Raw genomic sequence first — 16,697 nt, 5'->3', positions numbered from 1 at the left:
AAAATTTATTTATCATTTAATTTACTCATTGAATATGTATAAATATAATTGACAAATTTTCTGTAAAATTTTTTGTTTATAAAAATTAAAAATATAAATTTCATTCACTAATAATGCATTTTTTAAAAATATTTGCTATAAATAATTATATAGAATTAAAAATAAAAACTTAAAATATTCAACTAATATTTAAATATCATTATGTGTAATCTTCACAACCTTTTAAAATCTGTTAATATTAAAAAATCATTTTTATATTATTTGCATTATATTATTTTATTGCAATATATCTGGTGGTATATTTATCACTTGTTGTATCAAATAATTTTCAATAACTGCTTTAGCTGAAAAATAATTTATTGGAATAATTTTTTAATATTTTATATAATTTGCTAAAAATATTTAATATTTGATTTTTGCTTACCAGTTAATGAATTATTTAATATTGCTGCATGATAAGCACTTATATTGTACATATTACGATGTGTTATATCAGCACCTCTGGATAATAATTCATAACATACATGTGGATGATCACCATATGCTCCATATATTAAAGGTGTATTTCCTTCCTTTATTATTATTAAAAAAAAAAAATTAATTTTCAAATTTTTATTTAATAAAAATTATGAACACATACCTCATCACTTGCATTCGAATCTGCATCATGATTTAATAATAATTTTACAAGATCATGGTGTCCATAAGCAGCTGCTAAATGCAAAGGTGTTTCTCCATTAAGACCACGGTAATTCTTATTAGCACCAGCTTTAAGTAATTGCCGTGCACTACCTAATTGTCCATATCCCGCAGCCCACATAAGACCAGTTAAACCTTTTTCATCAGGTGTGTCTATAGTATCTTTATAATAATTTATTAACAATAATTTAATTATAATATACATTTATGTATATAATCATTTTTACCTATAAAAATATTTTATATACATAATATAACATACTTGGATGTATATGTTCAGGTGTAAGTTCACCTTGACCAGCTAATGTATGAAATGTAATATCACTACCACTATAAAGTTGAGGTATTTCTGTTTGGGTATTACCTCTTTGTAAATTAGTAAGTATAGTAGGAGGCTAAAAAAAAAATATTAGATTGAAGATGTGCTTATATGTATATTTTACTTAAATACTTTAAATAATATATATAAAAAATTATATAAACCTTATATGGTTGAAAAGCACTAGTTCTTGTAGCATCTTGCCATGCTCCTGGAGCCCAATGCCACTTGGTTTCTATAGGTTCGGATTTACATCCAATATTTACATTTTCTGGTTTACAAATTAATGGTCTTGGTCTGATACCAATTGTTGATTCCCCATCACAAACAATATTTTTAGTTTCACATTTTTGTTCTTTTTCTTCTTCTTCTTCCTCTTCTTCTTTTATAATTAGTTCAGAATGAATTTGATTTTCCATATTTTTATTATATTTCACAAAATCACAAAATATTAAATAATACATAAACAATTATAAATAATAAGATATATATACATTTTTAAATTAAAAAATACTTTAATAGAAATATATACAATATATTATATTTACGTTTAGTTTAAAAAATTTTATCTAATAAATATTATTATATTCAAATGATATAATATATAATTGATTTATTTTACCTAATTATTTTAACTACATATCATAAGCATTATTAAAATTCATTTAAAAAATTTTTAAAAGATTTATAACTATTTTTATATAAAGGTTATATGATACTATCATTATTAATATACATTTTTTATTTTCACATAATTTCTATTCTAATTCTAATATATTAATTAATATAAACATTTTTATAAGAATTAAAATTTTTATGAAAAAGATTTTTTCTACTGTAAATGCTTGTTTAGAAAAATAACATATAGTACACTGACAAATTGTCCATGATACATTATGAAATAAAAATTTTTAAAAAGTTATACATTTATAAATTCTAATATATTTTACATATTAAATTAAATATTATAAAGACTTAAGTATTATAAATCTTATTTTAAATAATATAAAAATAATATTATTATTGCAATATGAGTAACTTTATAAGAAGCATAATATTTAAAAAGGTTATATTATATGTTAATTTTATGCATTTAATTTTTAGAAAATTTAAAATTATATAATATTTAAAATCAATTTGAATTTTATAATTTCAAATTTCTAATATGTTTATAATAAATTTCTTAATTATACAATAACATGTATAATTAAGATAAGTTATAAATAATTTTAAAATTTATATCACAATATATAATGCCGGTTATTTCAACAACTACAAATATAATTAACATTTATAAATATATTTATTAAAAATATTTATATTATATAAATTGTTTGTTATTTAAAAAATTCCTGTGAACCTACAATGCAGAGAATTTTTTAAATAAATAAAATTTTAAAAATAATAAAAATGTAATTTGTTTTAGGTTATAGAACCATTAGAAAATAAAAATAATGCATATCGACATAAAATTATGTCTAATTTATATGTCAAATTTAACAAAGAAATTGGTATATATTCTTTTGTACTTCCTTTAAAAACAAAAGATTACAATTTAATAAATGAAATTAAAAATGTAAACAATAATTTAAAAGAATCTTTTGATGATGTAATGATAAAAAATAATATGATATATTTTCATATATTAAGAGATAAATATATAAAGAAAATTTTAGAAAGTAATTGTTTTGGTATTACACCACCACTACTCATAGATAATAAAAATATTATAGTAGAATTTAGTTCTCTAAATATTGCTAAACCTTTTCATATAGGCCATTTACGTTCTACAATTATAGGAAATTGTATAGCTAATTTAAATAGTTTTTTGCATAATCAAGTTACAAAAATAAATTATTTAGGTGATTGGGGTACACAGTTTGGTTATATTTATCTTGGAATGAAGCTATCAAAAATTGATAATATAGAAATACAAAAAAATCCTATTAAAACATTATATAATGTTTATGTTGATGCTAATAAATTAGCTGAAAATAATCCAGATATGAAGGAAGAAGCTAAGAAAATATTTCAACAATTAGAATTAAAAGATAATGTAATTCATAAAAATTGGGAAACAATTAAACAATTTACTGTTTTAGAATTAGAAAAAATTTATAAAAGATTAGGTATAATTTTTGATCAATATGATTGGGAGTCTATGTATACTATTAAAAATATAAATAAAGTAATTAATACAATGGAGGAAATGCAATTGTTAAAACTAGATAATCATAATAGGAAAGTAATATATATAGATGAACAAAAAAGTGTTCCAATTTTAAAAAGTGATGGTACAACTTTATATTTAAGTCGAGATATTGCTGCTGCCATTGATAGGTTTGAAAAAAACAAATTTGATGCTATGTATTATATTGTAGAAAATGGTCAGAGTGATCATTTTATAAATTTAATTCAAATTTTAAATAAAATGAAATTATCTTGGGCAAATAGATTAGAACATGTCAAATTTGGAAAAATACAAGGTATGAGTACAAGAAAAGGGAAAGTAATATTTTTAGAAGATATTTTAAACAAAGCAAAGGAAATTATGAGACAAAGACAACTAGAAATAAAAAGTAAGTTTATATTATTATCATAAATAAAACAAAAACATAACTTAATAGTCAAATAATAATTAGTCAAATATTTAAAAAATTATGTTTAAATTATTATATTATATATTTTATCAAATAAATTATTATGTTTTAGCAACTAAGGTTCCTTTAGATGAAATTGATAAAACTTCTGATATTTTGGGTATATCTAGTGTAATTATTCATGATCTAAAACAAAATAGAATGAATAATTATATATTTCATTGGAATTCAATATTGGATGTAAGTTATTTAAATAAATTAAAACTTTTTAATTATTTATTAATTAGAAATATATTTTAATATATTTTAATATTAGGTAAAAGGTGATTGTGGAATAAAATTACAATATTCTCATTGTCGTTTATGTAATTTAGAAGAATTATGTGGTGCTATGTTAGTAACAGAATGTGATCCACATCTTTTAAAGGAATTAGAAGTTGATAATTTGATTATATTAATTAGTCAATTTGATGAAATTGTACTTAAGTCTTATAAAGAATTAGAACCCTGTATATTAACAATTTATCTTTTTCATTTATGGTTAGTATAGTATATATTTATATATATATATATATTCAAATTTTAAGTACATTAATTTTACGCAATTTTGTATATATTTATAAATTTTTTTTTAGTAAATCAATCAATATAGCTTGGAATAAATTGAACATAAAAAATCAACCAAGTGATGTAGCAAATCAAAGATTATTATTATTTCGTGTGGCAAAAATGATTCTTGCTCAAGGTATGAAATTACTTGGTTTAACACCTTTGGAAAAAATGTAAAAAAAAAAAATTTGTATATAATATATATAATTTGAATCTTTTAAATATATTTATTATATTTATTATAATGTTTTTTTTAATATTATACATAATAAATAATTTGTATAATTTTAGTTAATAATTTTTATTAATCATTTATTTTTTGTTGCATTTTTTCTACAGAATTTTATAATAACATGCATTTTATTTCAAAATGTTTAATAAATTTTATATAATTTATTCAAATTTAATATAGAAATTTAAATGCAGGAAATTAAAAAAAAAAATTAACGTTTCTTCCATGTAAATTTTGCACGAGCTCCTTCCTGACCCCACTTCTTTCTTTCACGCCTCCTCCAGTCATTCGTTAGAAGGCCAGCTAATAAATAAATTTTTATACATTATATTTTTATTTTATAAATACAATTAAAAAAATATTTTTAATAAAATATTTTATAAATATTTTATATTTAATAAAATATTATACTAATTTGTATTTGTATTATATATTGCATATATACTTGTTATATAGTTTATACATATATTCTTTATATTTATATAAATGAAAATAATATTTTATAATATTTTCTAATTCACGTATTTCAGAATATTTCAATTATCGAAATAGTCGATTTTATAGATTTAATTAATGTTTAATATATTATACTCTAAATATATGATAAATTAAGTATTTTCTGTAAAAGTATATATATATTGTCTGTAAAAAATTAATTTTAATTTAAGAATATTTTACTATATTATTATATTTTATGATTGAAGAAATTGTTCAATTTTTAGGTATATTATACTTAATTATATTACATATTTATTATTGAATTTAACAATTTAATTTAATTAATATATTTTTTGATTTAATTAAATAATTATAGAATATTGATAAATAAATTTAATAATTGATTATCATTATAAATGTAAGAATTATGACTTTAATTAATTATAATTGAGTAGTTTTTACTATAAACTTATGTTTTAAAATGCTACTTATACTTTGGAAAAATGAATTTTTTATTTAATAATTTAACTATACATTATTTCTTATCGAATATAATAATGTTAATAAGTAGTTATATATTAGAAATCAATTAATTTCAATGCAATTATATTTTGATATCAAAATAATGTTAAACATTTTCTTCATAGAAAAAAGTAATAAATATGATTTGAAAAAAATTGAACGCTATTTTTCATAAAATATTTAAAAAAACATAGATCTTACATTTATAATATCAATGATCAATGTTAATCAATTATTATTTCTATATTTCAAAATTAAATTTAATTATAAGAAATGAATAATTAAAAAAACAATATTTTTCTTACCAAGTTTCATTCTTTCTATCATGTCATTATCGACAAAGCTTCGAAGCCCTAATGAAATACCTAATCGTATAACACCAGCTTGTCCAGAAGACCCCCCACCAGTAACATTTGCTTCAATATCAACTTTGTCACACATATTCGTAAAAATTAATGGAAATATAACCTGTAATTTAAAATAAATTCAGTTAAAAATAATTAATATTTCATTGAAAAATATAACAAAGTTTAAACGCTTGTTTAAAACGTACATGTAACGCTTAAACGAATAATGTTTTAGTTGAGGATATATTATGATAATCTTATTCTCCCTTAAGAATTTGTAAAAAAGAAATAAAAAAGAGATTAATTTAATTAATTAAGTAATACCTAATTAATTAAATATTTTCTATAGTAAAATGTTTATTAAGAAAACGTATTCATTTTCTTCCTTTCTTAAAAATAATCATAATGAATTGTAAATATTTGTGCTTTAAGAAATTGAACAACATCAATTTCTAAATTTTCTAATTATCAAATACGAACATTCGTTTATACTATATATGTATAAATTACTTTTTTATTATAGTAGTAACAATTATAAAAATAAATCATAAGCATTCAAAGACGTGAAAAATTTTTATGACGAAAGAAGCTAATCTAAAAAGTATAAAAAAAAAAAAGCAAAAGTTAGTACCATTAGTCTTAGTGCCATCGTTATTAAACATGTGTATTTTTTTTTTTTTCTACATTCACTTTCACTTCTGGTTCCGCCACCTTTTTCCCATAAGTCACTCGTTACAATACTTAAAATGATATTTATATAGAAAGTTAAATCAATCGATTTTATCGGATTTTAATTTATTAAATATTAAGATGTAGTTTCGATTATTTGCAATCATTCACGTGCACATTATTAACTAACTACAGTTAAGTTTCCTCGATTCTCAATAAACTATTTTGTAATTTCAATCAATCAAGTACCTATTCGAGCTCAGTTATTCTTTTCCTTTGCCAGATTTTTCACAACACTCTCCAGCATTTTATTAGTATCTAACAATTGTTCTTTCAACGATTTGATCATATCTTCGTAAGATTGTAGTTTGTTTGCTAAATTCTCGATAACCAATTGCAAATTCGAGTCGAAATATTCCTCGCTATGTTGTCGCATTTTTATTACGTGATCGCTCAAATTAATGTTTTCGTCGTTCATGAACGGTATATTTTTCTGTGCTATTTCATAAGCAGCCTTCAGAATATCTTTGGGTAATCTTTTCTCCAAAGGGTTCAACGGTTTCACCACTAAGACTCTCCTTCTATTCTCCACGTTAATCTTATGATCGGACATCCATTTTCGAAAAGCGTACGGAATCGAACTGTTGTGCAAGACCATTTCCGTAAATAGTATCAATTTTGTTTGGCGTACAAGTTTCGTGAGACCGGCGTGATTTCTTAAACCTTGAATGTCGTGAACAGCTATTCCAACCAGCAAGTTCATCAATATAACCGTAACAAACACGATGAACAGAGTGAACAGGATCTGTGAGCATACCGATAACGGATGATAAATAACAAAAGGTCCGTCGGATTCCAATCCTTGATCGATTTGCGTGATAAGCCCTTCGAAGTCCAATTCTCCGGCCATCATTGCCAATACTTTGATGAGTCCCGTGAAAGGATTACCGAAGGATGGTTCTCCGACGAAAATGACGCAAAAACTGATAGTGAAACCTATCAGCAATCCGGAATAAGCAAGCAGCAGCTTAGCAAATTCGAATTGTATGTGAGTGAACATCGCCACGTACGTGCCAAAAGCCGGTAATTGACCAACCATCAGCATCAGGTTTGTCCAAGCGCACAGTATCGCAAATGCTCCGACGTAATTTTGCCAATCGTATGTGCGTCCCGTGTAAACGAATGACGTGACGAAAACGCTGATTATAACAACACCATCCAACACATTGTCGATATTCGAGAAGTATTGCTTCGCGGACGTGTATACCATGAAACCGAATATCTTCCTAGGAATAGAGATACAAGTGAATATTAATAAAAGATACCATTGAATTTCGATCACCGGTCGCCTGAATAAGAATCCAGAGATACGTTTGCTGCTGCAAATTTTCGAGCTGTTCGCCTCGTCGTGGTTGTAACACTTGTAAGCTAGCGCGGTGAGTACGTACGTGGTCATACAGATCACGGTCATAGCGTAAACCAGAATTCTGAGCAGATAAAATTTTCTAATCTTCTCCCATTTCAGATGCAGGAAAGCCATTACCAACGGATGGGAGAGCAAATCTTTACGCCGTTCCTGAACGAAAGTGTTGATGAAACTGGTCTCGCATTGATTCCCGCTGGGAAAGAGTAAATCGAAGTGCAATCTCATCTCGAACTCTCTGTTGTGAGGCACGGGTCTTCTGAGCGTTATCGAGGCGTCCAATCTTTGCCGAAACACTTGAAGGGAATCCGGTATCTTTCTGAGAATAATGTTCAAAGCGGAAAGTCCCGCGCTGGTGGTCGCACTGACGTCCGCACCGGCCCAAATTAATACGTCCACGCAATGAGATTGTTCGTTTAATGCCGCCACGTGAAGGGGGGTGAAGCCAGTTTTGTCCGCCGCGTTCACCAGGGCACCGTGTTTTAACAAAAGTTCTACGAGCTTCGCGGAGGAGTAAGTGGTCATCACGGCGAAATGAAGTGGGGTTCTGTGTGCCCGATCAACTGCGTTGACATTGGTACCGGGCGAATCTAGAAGTAATTCGACGCATTTTATCGATTGAACGAAACAAGCTACGTGGAGCGGCGTCTCGCCCATATGGTTTTTCTCGACGACGCTTGCTCCTCGTTCCAATAATAATTTTACTATTTCCACAGCCCCTGCTCTGATAGCGCAATGCAAAACTGGTTCGGCCACCTCCTGGTAAAGATACGTGCTCGGCTTTGCACCGTTATCGAGCAGTATCCGGGCCGTGTCAGGCGAATTTCCTAGGATAGCGAAGTGAAGAGGCGTGTAATGATTGATCGGATTCCGGTAATTGATATCGACGCCTCTCTTTATCAGATGCTCGATGCAAGCCACGCTACCACTTAACGACGCGGCTAGGATCGCGTTCATGCCCGTGCTAGGCTCCACGTAATCCAATTTCACGCCTGATTGTTCCAATTTTGGTAATAGATGCGCCAAATTGCGATAACAGCACCACATGTACGCTATATTTCTTATTCGTTCTCCTGCCGGTATCTCCGGCAACGCGTTACACTTTTCTAATTGAAGTAATATTTTCATTTCAGCCGTAGTGACGATCGACCACATGATCGATCTGAGATCGTTGCTGTTGATCTGCGCTTGCCTGAATACGTCAAGATTGTCGTAGAAGAGAGATTCGTCAACCGGTGGAGGCGTGCCGGCGTCGATTTCCACGTGATCGTTCGAGGAATCTGCCGGAGGAATATCATCGATCGCTATCTTCTCCGAATTGCTCGATTGACGATATCTGACGGATCTAAAGGTAGAAGTCAATCTGGTGGACAGAAGATCGTTCGACGGATCGTTGAGATTCGACAACGAACAGTGTATCGTTCTTCCTTCACGGGACAACGGTACTCTTAACGTTTGCGTCGTTTTATCGTTGACTGTCTCGTTCACAACAGACTTGGTCAAGAAATTTCTGTCTTCATCCGTGTACAGGCAGGAACGACGATTTTTTGATCTAGTCAGGGAATAATGTCTGGTTCTTTTCTCATGATTGGCGAGCGGCTTCATTTTCATTTGCCACGTTTTGTCGACATTTTCATGCGCTTCAACTTCTCCTTCTACCGCCCTCCCGCAATCGTTTTCATTTTCAAACGGGAGACGACGATCTTTTAAACTGGTTAACGAGTAACGCCGCGGTCTTTCGTTGCCAACCGTAATTGTCGGAAGTTGCAAGCTAGCCTTCGGTATGTCGGTGGAGTTCTCGTGTATCTGTTTATCGTCCATTATCTCTCGCCCAAGAAATTCGTCCGTGAACAAGGATGATGAAGAAACTGCGACGTAACACTCTCTACTATCGTGGATCACCTCGAAAGAACGTTCCAATCGTCATACCTCGGCCTCACTCTTTTCTTCGTTTATCACGTCACGTCCCAAAGTCATTTAGATCACTTTAAGAGAATGCTCTCGTCATTGCAGCACACGCGACTACCGGTGTCACTCGCCCGAGTGACTTATATTAGCCGACTCGTATGGATACATTCTATATATAAGTTCAGAGGAAAAGACATGCTTCCGTTGGAGAAGCCAGTACTCCTTCGAACAGGGACCTTGAACTTAAAACTTAAATGAGATGGGAGTCACATCGAGGCAGATACCAACGTTGCAATAAACAAACTTTCCCTTGTCCAAATTTTTTTTAACGAATAATTTTTTTTTCCCCTTTTTTTTTCTTTCTCTCGATCTCTCTTCGATCTTCAACGGATTGATTAATTTATAATTCTTGACAGAACTTTCTCCGAATGTCTTCTTGTTCCTTTATAGTCTAATACCACACATATGCATAATAATTTATCTTAAGTTTTTAGATAGTTCAACTTAATTTTTAAGAAAAAGAAGGAAGCAATTATAAATTATATTGTATTAATAACTAATTATTTTACAATGATACCGATGTACAATTATCGGTAATATCGGGTTATGCAACAATGTAATTATTATTAGAATTGTTTGCTACGTCATTATCATAATTATCATCATCATATAACAATATGAACAATTATCGATATTTTTAAATTATCTATTTTAACAATACATATTTACATGTGTCAAAACTATAGAAGGTGTAATAATAAAATGTTAAGTATTAAAATATTAAAAAAGGAATATAAATATAGAATATAAATAAATAACATTAAGAAAATTATTATATTGCAAAATAGAAATACAATGACAAAAAGATTTTATTGAAATTTTTTATTTTGGAAATTAAATATTTAAAAGAAAGAAAAAACCTTATGAAACTTATCTTTTATTTATTTATTTATATTTATATTCTATTTTTATATTTTTTTAAATCTTCATTTTGTACAAAATTATTTAGGCGTATTTTATTTAATTTTTAAAAAATAATAATCTTCTTATTTTTATGTAAAATAGTAATTATTCTTAAATTCATAAAGTTATTCTTGCAAACTTTTTTTCACACTGAACATATTTCACTTGTTCGAAAGTTTTCAATTGTTTCTTCGTTGTTGTCAATTTATTTATTTCATGTCAAAATAAGATTTCAACACACAACAATCAAATATTTAATCAATTTTTCTTTATCGATTATTTCTCATTTTTTTTTTATTTATAAAATATATTATTTTAAATACTTTTCTTCTGTTACATTCAAAATTTGAATTTCTTCTGTCTGTTGTTACAAGTTTCACTAAAAAAATTCACCAAATCACAAAATGATTTTCAAAATTATCATTTTTGACAATTGAAAAAAATGATAGTCCACCGATAATATATTCAGACACTTTCGCAAATTAATAAAGAGAAAGCCGGTGTCATGGATATTTGTACGCGATATCGTATGACGTTTTCCAATGCTGAAACGAGCAGAGTCAGTGCGGATGTGAGTCTTTTTCATAGATTCATCGGTCTTTAAAATGTTCTCGTAAAATCTTGATGCTACGCACTTGAAATTCTGCGTCCTTGTTCAATCCCGTCGTGACCGGGAATTGTATTCTATCGTTATACATATAGGTTGTTACCTGGCTTTCAGATTCCGATTTCTTACGAATTGGAACCGGTTTCATCGAGTGGTTCTTAACCATTATATGGCGAATATCAATGGGTTAAATTTGAATCTGCCCAATGTGAAGTGGAAGTGGGCACATCATTACCTGCGGCAAATTTTACCGAGATAGAAGATTACAAGATTTAACATTTCAATCGTGTTCTGAAAAAAAACAAAGCTGTTCTTCTCTTTTTTTTATAAAATCAAAAGTCAAAATTCCCAGAAATGATTGTTAAATGTTTTCGTGGATAAAATCATTAATGATCAAAAAAAAAAAAAGAAAAAGAAAAAGAAAGAAAGAAAGAAAAAAAGAAGTTTTTAAAATTTATGTTCAAAGTTGAAATTTGCTAAGTTGAAAACATTGATATTTTAAGAGATATCGTGGATTGAATTAAAAAAGATGATGCGAAATATATGATATTTCAAATATTTATTGAAAACTGTAAAATCATATTCATTAATATATCGATTTGCATTTCACTTCCGTTTGAAATTGTTCTTTTATGGTACTTATATATCTTGCGAAACGTGTTTAAGCTTATAGAAATGTTGCCTCTCCAAGGTATCCACAAGAATGTTGGGTAACAACACGTTCCATGAAATTGCTGGGTAATGCAAAATACAATCGTAATATGCGTTTTAAAAGTGAAAATATATTTATTTATCAATTTTTTTCAAAACGGAAATACAATTCACTTTTTAATTGATTCATACGATAAAACAATAAATTTTTTAATTAATAAAAAAGGTTTGATGAAATTATATTGGATAATTTTCTCATTTAAATTCAAACAACATAACGTATTTAAATTATAATAATTGGGTAGCTAGAGCTAAGAAAAAAGAAATAAAAATCTATATATACGTGTATAAAATTAAAGTCATTAAAATCAAGTATAAAATTAGAGTCAAAAGTAATATTACTTTCTAGAATAATGAAATATTATCACAGTTGAATGTTATCGCGAATTCCAATCATCAATGAACAATTATATTTACGTTTGAAGCTGCAAAGACAATAGACTGTATATTATGAACAATATGATTCTTATATCAAAAGGAATTCAGTTCGAGTTACGATCATACAACACGGTATCCACATTATTATTACATTTTCATTACCTATTGCAATATACCGAAGGACAAAACTAAATAAAACTAAAATTATTAAAATTAAAATAAAACTACAATTTAATATTATTGACAAAATTAAATTTTCAAATATCTAAAATCGAATAAGTTATTTTAAAAGTTACTATTTGATATACGATAAATTTAAAAATATCAATAATAAATTTAAAAATATCAAAAATTTGCAAAAGAAATATAAGAATATCGATGAAAACTATTCAAAAATATGATATTTTATACTTTTTTTATGACGTTACTCCATGTAAATCTGAAAGATGTTATTATCTCTTAGTCTTCTCTTTTATTGATATATTTAAGTATGAGTAATTTCTAAGCACTTATCATGTAACTTATTTCCATACATAATTTCTATATAAAAAATTAAAATTAGTATTATTATATAAAGAATTACTTTATTATTTTATTTTATTTAAAAAAAAAATTAATTTTCTTTTATTATACTTTCATACTATTAAGTAACAAATTAAAATTATCTATAAAAATATACATTTTCTAATTCTGTCGTATTTACAACTTGTTTACACTTACAATATTCATATAAAATATAAAAATAAATAGTATTAAAATTTTTAGCTTATCATTATATAATAGTATTTAATTTTTATTCATATCATGGACGGAATGTAATGCATTATGATACAATATTTTACAAATATTAAACTTAGATTTCAAAAGATTACGTTGAAATATAATTGTTAAACTTTTATTTAAATATTTATTTTCATTTCTAATTTTTGTCACAAATGTATAAAAAAAATTATATAAATCTTTATGGCGTTCTTAACGCATAAAGAATTGAAAATCACCTGCCAAGGATGATTAAAATTTTTAAAATTAAAAGAAAATGAGATAAATTCAGAAACTAAATTGCAATGTTTTCATATATCTCTTTCGAATTTTGCTTTATAATATGAAAACATATGAACATACGTTCTTTTTACTCAATGATTTTAATCATTCGGATTTTTCATTTCTGAATATTACGTCATCATACTATATGAAATTCTAGAAACATCCCAATGAACAATAAGAATTCAGCATTGAATAATAGCTAGATAATTTTTTCTTTAAAGCGTAAAAAAATATTAAAATATGATATCAAAAATTCTTTTGTATTATGCAATATAATCTAACATCTCTAATATTCATATAGCGATTAGTTTTTTAGATCATTTATATCCTTGCCATTCCCGAGAAACTATGATTCGAAGAATTTCCAGATTAAACTTAATTACTCTCATCCTGTTCTTTATTCGCGCTTATCATTCACCAACATCAACACGATATCCTGAAGAAGTTGATGATTTCTCTCGCAAATCTTTTTCAATTCTGCCAATTCTCCCTTAATCGCGTAATCATCGATCGTGGAAATTTCTTCTTCCGGGAAATTTCGACGAAAAGTCAAGTATGGCTCGCTTTTCAAACACGCGTACACGGCGTTCCTCTTTCTATTGTACAAAGTTCCAGATATACAATTTTTTCTTTCCTTGGCGACCTTGTGCGCCGTTGCTAACAAATCGCGAGGCAGTCTACTCTCTCTCGGATTCAGGGGACGAACGGTTAAAACAGCTCTCAAAGGTGATGGTAGCAGCAGAGCGGTCCATCGTAAAAATTTCATCAATCTTTTTGGCATCAGACCCAAAAAAAGTGCCGTCTCGACGTCGCAGATAAGCTTCGTCTGGCGAACGAGTTTTGCAAGTCCTGCCGTTTTTTGTAGTCCCTTTATATCGTGAACCGCGATTCCTACAAGCAAGTTCATCAACACGATCGTGACGAATAAAAGGAATAGGACGAACGACAACTGGGCGGAAACTTGCAACAAGATCCAAGACGTGCTCCCCGAGTCGATCGTTTTCCCGTCCTCTTCGTGAGGAAAGAACAGATCCTCAAAATTTAACTCTCCTGTCATCATCACCAGAACCTTGATCAGGCCGATGTGGGGGCTGCTGAACGATTTCGATCGTGGAAAGATCACGCAGAAGCTCGCCGTGAACCCTACCAGGAGGCAGGCGTACGCCAACAAAAGTTTGAACACTTGTGCTTGAACGCTGGTGAACATAGCCACGTACGCTCCGAATATTGGCAATTGCCCTATCATTAGCATAAGGTTGCTCCAACCGCAGAGCACCGCGAATGCTCCTACGTGACTCTGCCACGGATACGTTCTACCCGTGTAGATAAAAGAAGTGGCGAACACGCTCAATATCACACACCATTCGACCATGTTTTCGGCTTGCGTGAAGAATTGGCGAACGGAGGGATACGTTGGGATGCTGGTCAATTTGCGGAATACTTCGAGAATCGTGAGCACCATCAATGCGTACCATTCAACCTCGAGTAAGGCTGGATGTCTGTAAAGAAAACCATTGATACCGGTTGTGTTCGCGCACAACGGTGGCTGACCGTTGTCCAATTGGCCATGAGACTCGTTGTAACAGTTGTGCGCCAGAGCTGTCATTACCCATCCTGTTAATATGAGAACGTAGAACAGGTAAAAGATCAGCCTGCCCACGTAATATTTTCGAATTTTCTGCCACTTCAGATGGAGGAATGCCTGGCAGAGTGGATGTTCCAATATCTCTTTGTATCCTTCCTTCACGAACGTTCCAAGATATCTTATTTCGCCTTGTTGTTGGTTCATGAGCAGAGGATGGAAATCGAGACGAAGCTCCGCCTCCCCAGTTGCCGACCCATGCTGGTGAAGCGTGATCGACGCGTCTAATCTCTGCTTGAAGACGTTCAAAGACGTCGGCGTTTTACGTAAGATAATGGACAACGCACTAGTTCCACCTTTCGTTCTAGCGCTAAGATCAGCTCCGTGTTGGATCAAGATATCCACGCATTGAGATAATTCGTTTAAAGCAGCGATATGAAGCGGCGTGTAACCGTATTTGTCCGTTTTATTCACGTTTGCTTTCCACGTGATCAAAAATTCCGTCACGTCATAGGCTAACAATGATCTACCTAAAGCGAGGTGCAGAGGCGTTCTTCCGTCGCTGTCTTCAATATTGGGATCGCATCCACCTTTCTTTAACAGTATCTCCACGCATTCCAAGGAATGGGAACGAGCAGCTATGTGCAGGGCTGTTTGATCTCTGTGATTTCTCAGATGAACGTTCGCCCCTCTTTCCACCAACAAGTCAACGTTCTCCACGCAACTGGCAGCAGCTGCAAGATGCAGCGCGGTGTCATTCTTCTTGGTCGTTAAATCTAGTTTGCAACCTGCGTCTAGTAATACCGTTAGGCAACTTGGATCTCCTCTGTCTGCTACGTGGTGTATGGCAGCGTATCCATTACAATCTAAATTATCCAAAGTAGGATTATTAGGCGCCAATAACTTTAACACGTTGTAAGCATCCGACCTGGCCGCGCTGTGTAACACAGTCTCCTCCCCGTAACAAGATTCCTGACTGATACCTAATTGAAGGAAATACTGTGCTACTTTACAAGCGTTCCCAAAAGCGGCATAATGAAAGGGCGTGTGAGTTCGTTCCAGATGAATATTGGCTCCGTTATCGAGCAGATATTGCACTCCTTCCAAACAATTACTGAACGCGCACAAGTGCAACGGAGTTAAGCCTTGTCCTTGTTCAGAGTGATTCAAATCCGCCCCGCATTTGTGCAAACTTTTAATCGCGTCGACATGACCTAAGAAGCTGGAGTGAAGTAACAAAGCGTTTATCTCGTGTTGCTTGTACAATTTCGCGAAATTCTCCGTATTCTTTAGATCCATTTTATTTTCTTCCAGATCGTCGAGAAGTTGCAATCGACCGCCTATGTGCCTCATATGCTCTACCAACAGATTCTTAATTATATCCTTGTTCACCTGCAACGTGCAATTAATTTCCTCCGTGCAAGAACTTTCGCTTGCGCACATGGAGTAACAATGGGGCTCTTCTATGGGTGGCGGTGTGCCGTATTCTAAACTTCGATCGTCGGAGGACCAACTTGTCTCCGGATTCGTACGAGTCGAGCTTTTCGACGTCAACCATCGTGTTAGGAGCAAAGAGGTCATGGTCGTACGCTTTGGAGTACTCGGAATGGATACCGTTACGTTCTCCATATCCACGTTCCTCACCT

At 30.1% G+C, this 16,697-nt stretch overlaps 3 protein-coding genes across 3 annotated transcripts; 1 reads left to right on the top strand and 2 right to left on the bottom strand.

Moving 5' to 3' along the window:
• Positions 1–135: 135 nt before the first annotated feature.
• On the bottom strand, positions 136–16,689 carry LOC413265. Its single transcript, XM_026439154.1, has 9 exons — positions 13,870–16,689; positions 6,700–9,781; positions 5,725–5,847; positions 2,717–2,781; positions 1,183–1,467; positions 962–1,094; positions 641–861; positions 425–572; positions 136–344 (listed from the first exon to the last, which is right to left on the bottom strand). The coding sequence occupies exons 1-9, from the start codon at positions 16,678–16,680 to the stop codon at positions 277–279; spliced, it is 6,936 nt and encodes a 2,311-aa protein (XP_026294939.1). The 5' UTR covers positions 16,681–16,689; the 3' UTR covers positions 136–276.
• LOC552307 (probable arginine--tRNA ligase, mitochondrial) lies at positions 2,616–4,696 on the top strand. Its single transcript, XM_026446503.1, has 5 exons — positions 2,616–3,358; positions 3,473–3,597; positions 3,731–3,858; positions 3,935–4,158; positions 4,254–4,696. The coding sequence occupies exons 1-5, from the start codon at positions 2,631–2,633 to the stop codon at positions 4,402–4,404; spliced, it is 1,356 nt and encodes a 451-aa protein (XP_026302288.1). The 5' UTR covers positions 2,616–2,630; the 3' UTR covers positions 4,405–4,696.
• On the bottom strand, positions 4,513–6,653 carry LOC113218582 (28S ribosomal protein S9, mitochondrial-like). The gene is made up of 3 exons (XM_026446507.1): positions 6,398–6,653; positions 5,725–5,887; positions 4,513–4,762 (listed from the first exon to the last, which is right to left on the bottom strand). The coding sequence occupies exons 1-3, from the start codon at positions 6,413–6,415 to the stop codon at positions 4,671–4,673; spliced, it is 273 nt and encodes a 90-aa protein (XP_026302292.1). The 5' UTR covers positions 6,416–6,653; the 3' UTR covers positions 4,513–4,670.
• Positions 16,690–16,697: the final 8 nt, after the last annotated feature.

Source organism: Apis mellifera, linkage group LG2 (genome assembly GCF_003254395.2).
Source record: "Apis mellifera strain DH4 linkage group LG2, Amel_HAv3.1, whole genome shotgun sequence".
In the NCBI taxonomy this organism is placed as follows: domain Eukaryota; kingdom Metazoa; phylum Arthropoda; class Insecta; order Hymenoptera; family Apidae; genus Apis; species Apis mellifera.
The sequence above is the reverse complement of the archived record's forward strand: the minus strand, read 5'-3'. Positions and strand labels throughout refer to the sequence as shown.

Coding starts and splice junctions, on each gene's coding strand:
- LOC552307 (XM_026446503.1), top strand. CDS start 2,631: ATGATAAAAAATAATATGATATATTTTCATATATTAAGAGATAAATAT. Junction 3,598..3,730: donor AAGACAACTAGAAATAAAAA/GTAAGTTTATAT, acceptor ATTATGTTTTAG/CAACTAAGGTTCCTTTAGAT. Junction 4,159..4,253: donor ATTTATCTTTTTCATTTATG/GTTAGTATAGTA, acceptor ATTTTTTTTTAG/TAAATCAATCAATATAGCTT.
- LOC113218582 (XM_026446507.1), bottom strand. Junction 4,763..5,724: donor GATAGAAAGAATGAAACTTG/GTAAGAAAAATA, acceptor TTTATTTATTAG/CTGGCCTTCTAACGAATGAC.
- LOC413265 (XM_026439154.1), bottom strand. CDS start 16,680: ATGGAGAACGTAACGGTATCCATTCCGAGTACTCCAAAGCGTACGACC. Junction 9,782..13,869: donor TGGTGAATGATAAGCGCGAA/TAAAGAACAGGA, acceptor GCCGAGGTATGA/CGATTGGAACGTTCTTTCGA. Junction 5,848..6,699: donor TCTGGCAAAGGAAAAGAATA/ACTGAGCTCGAA, acceptor TGTGTGACAAAG/TTGATATTGAAGCAAATGTT.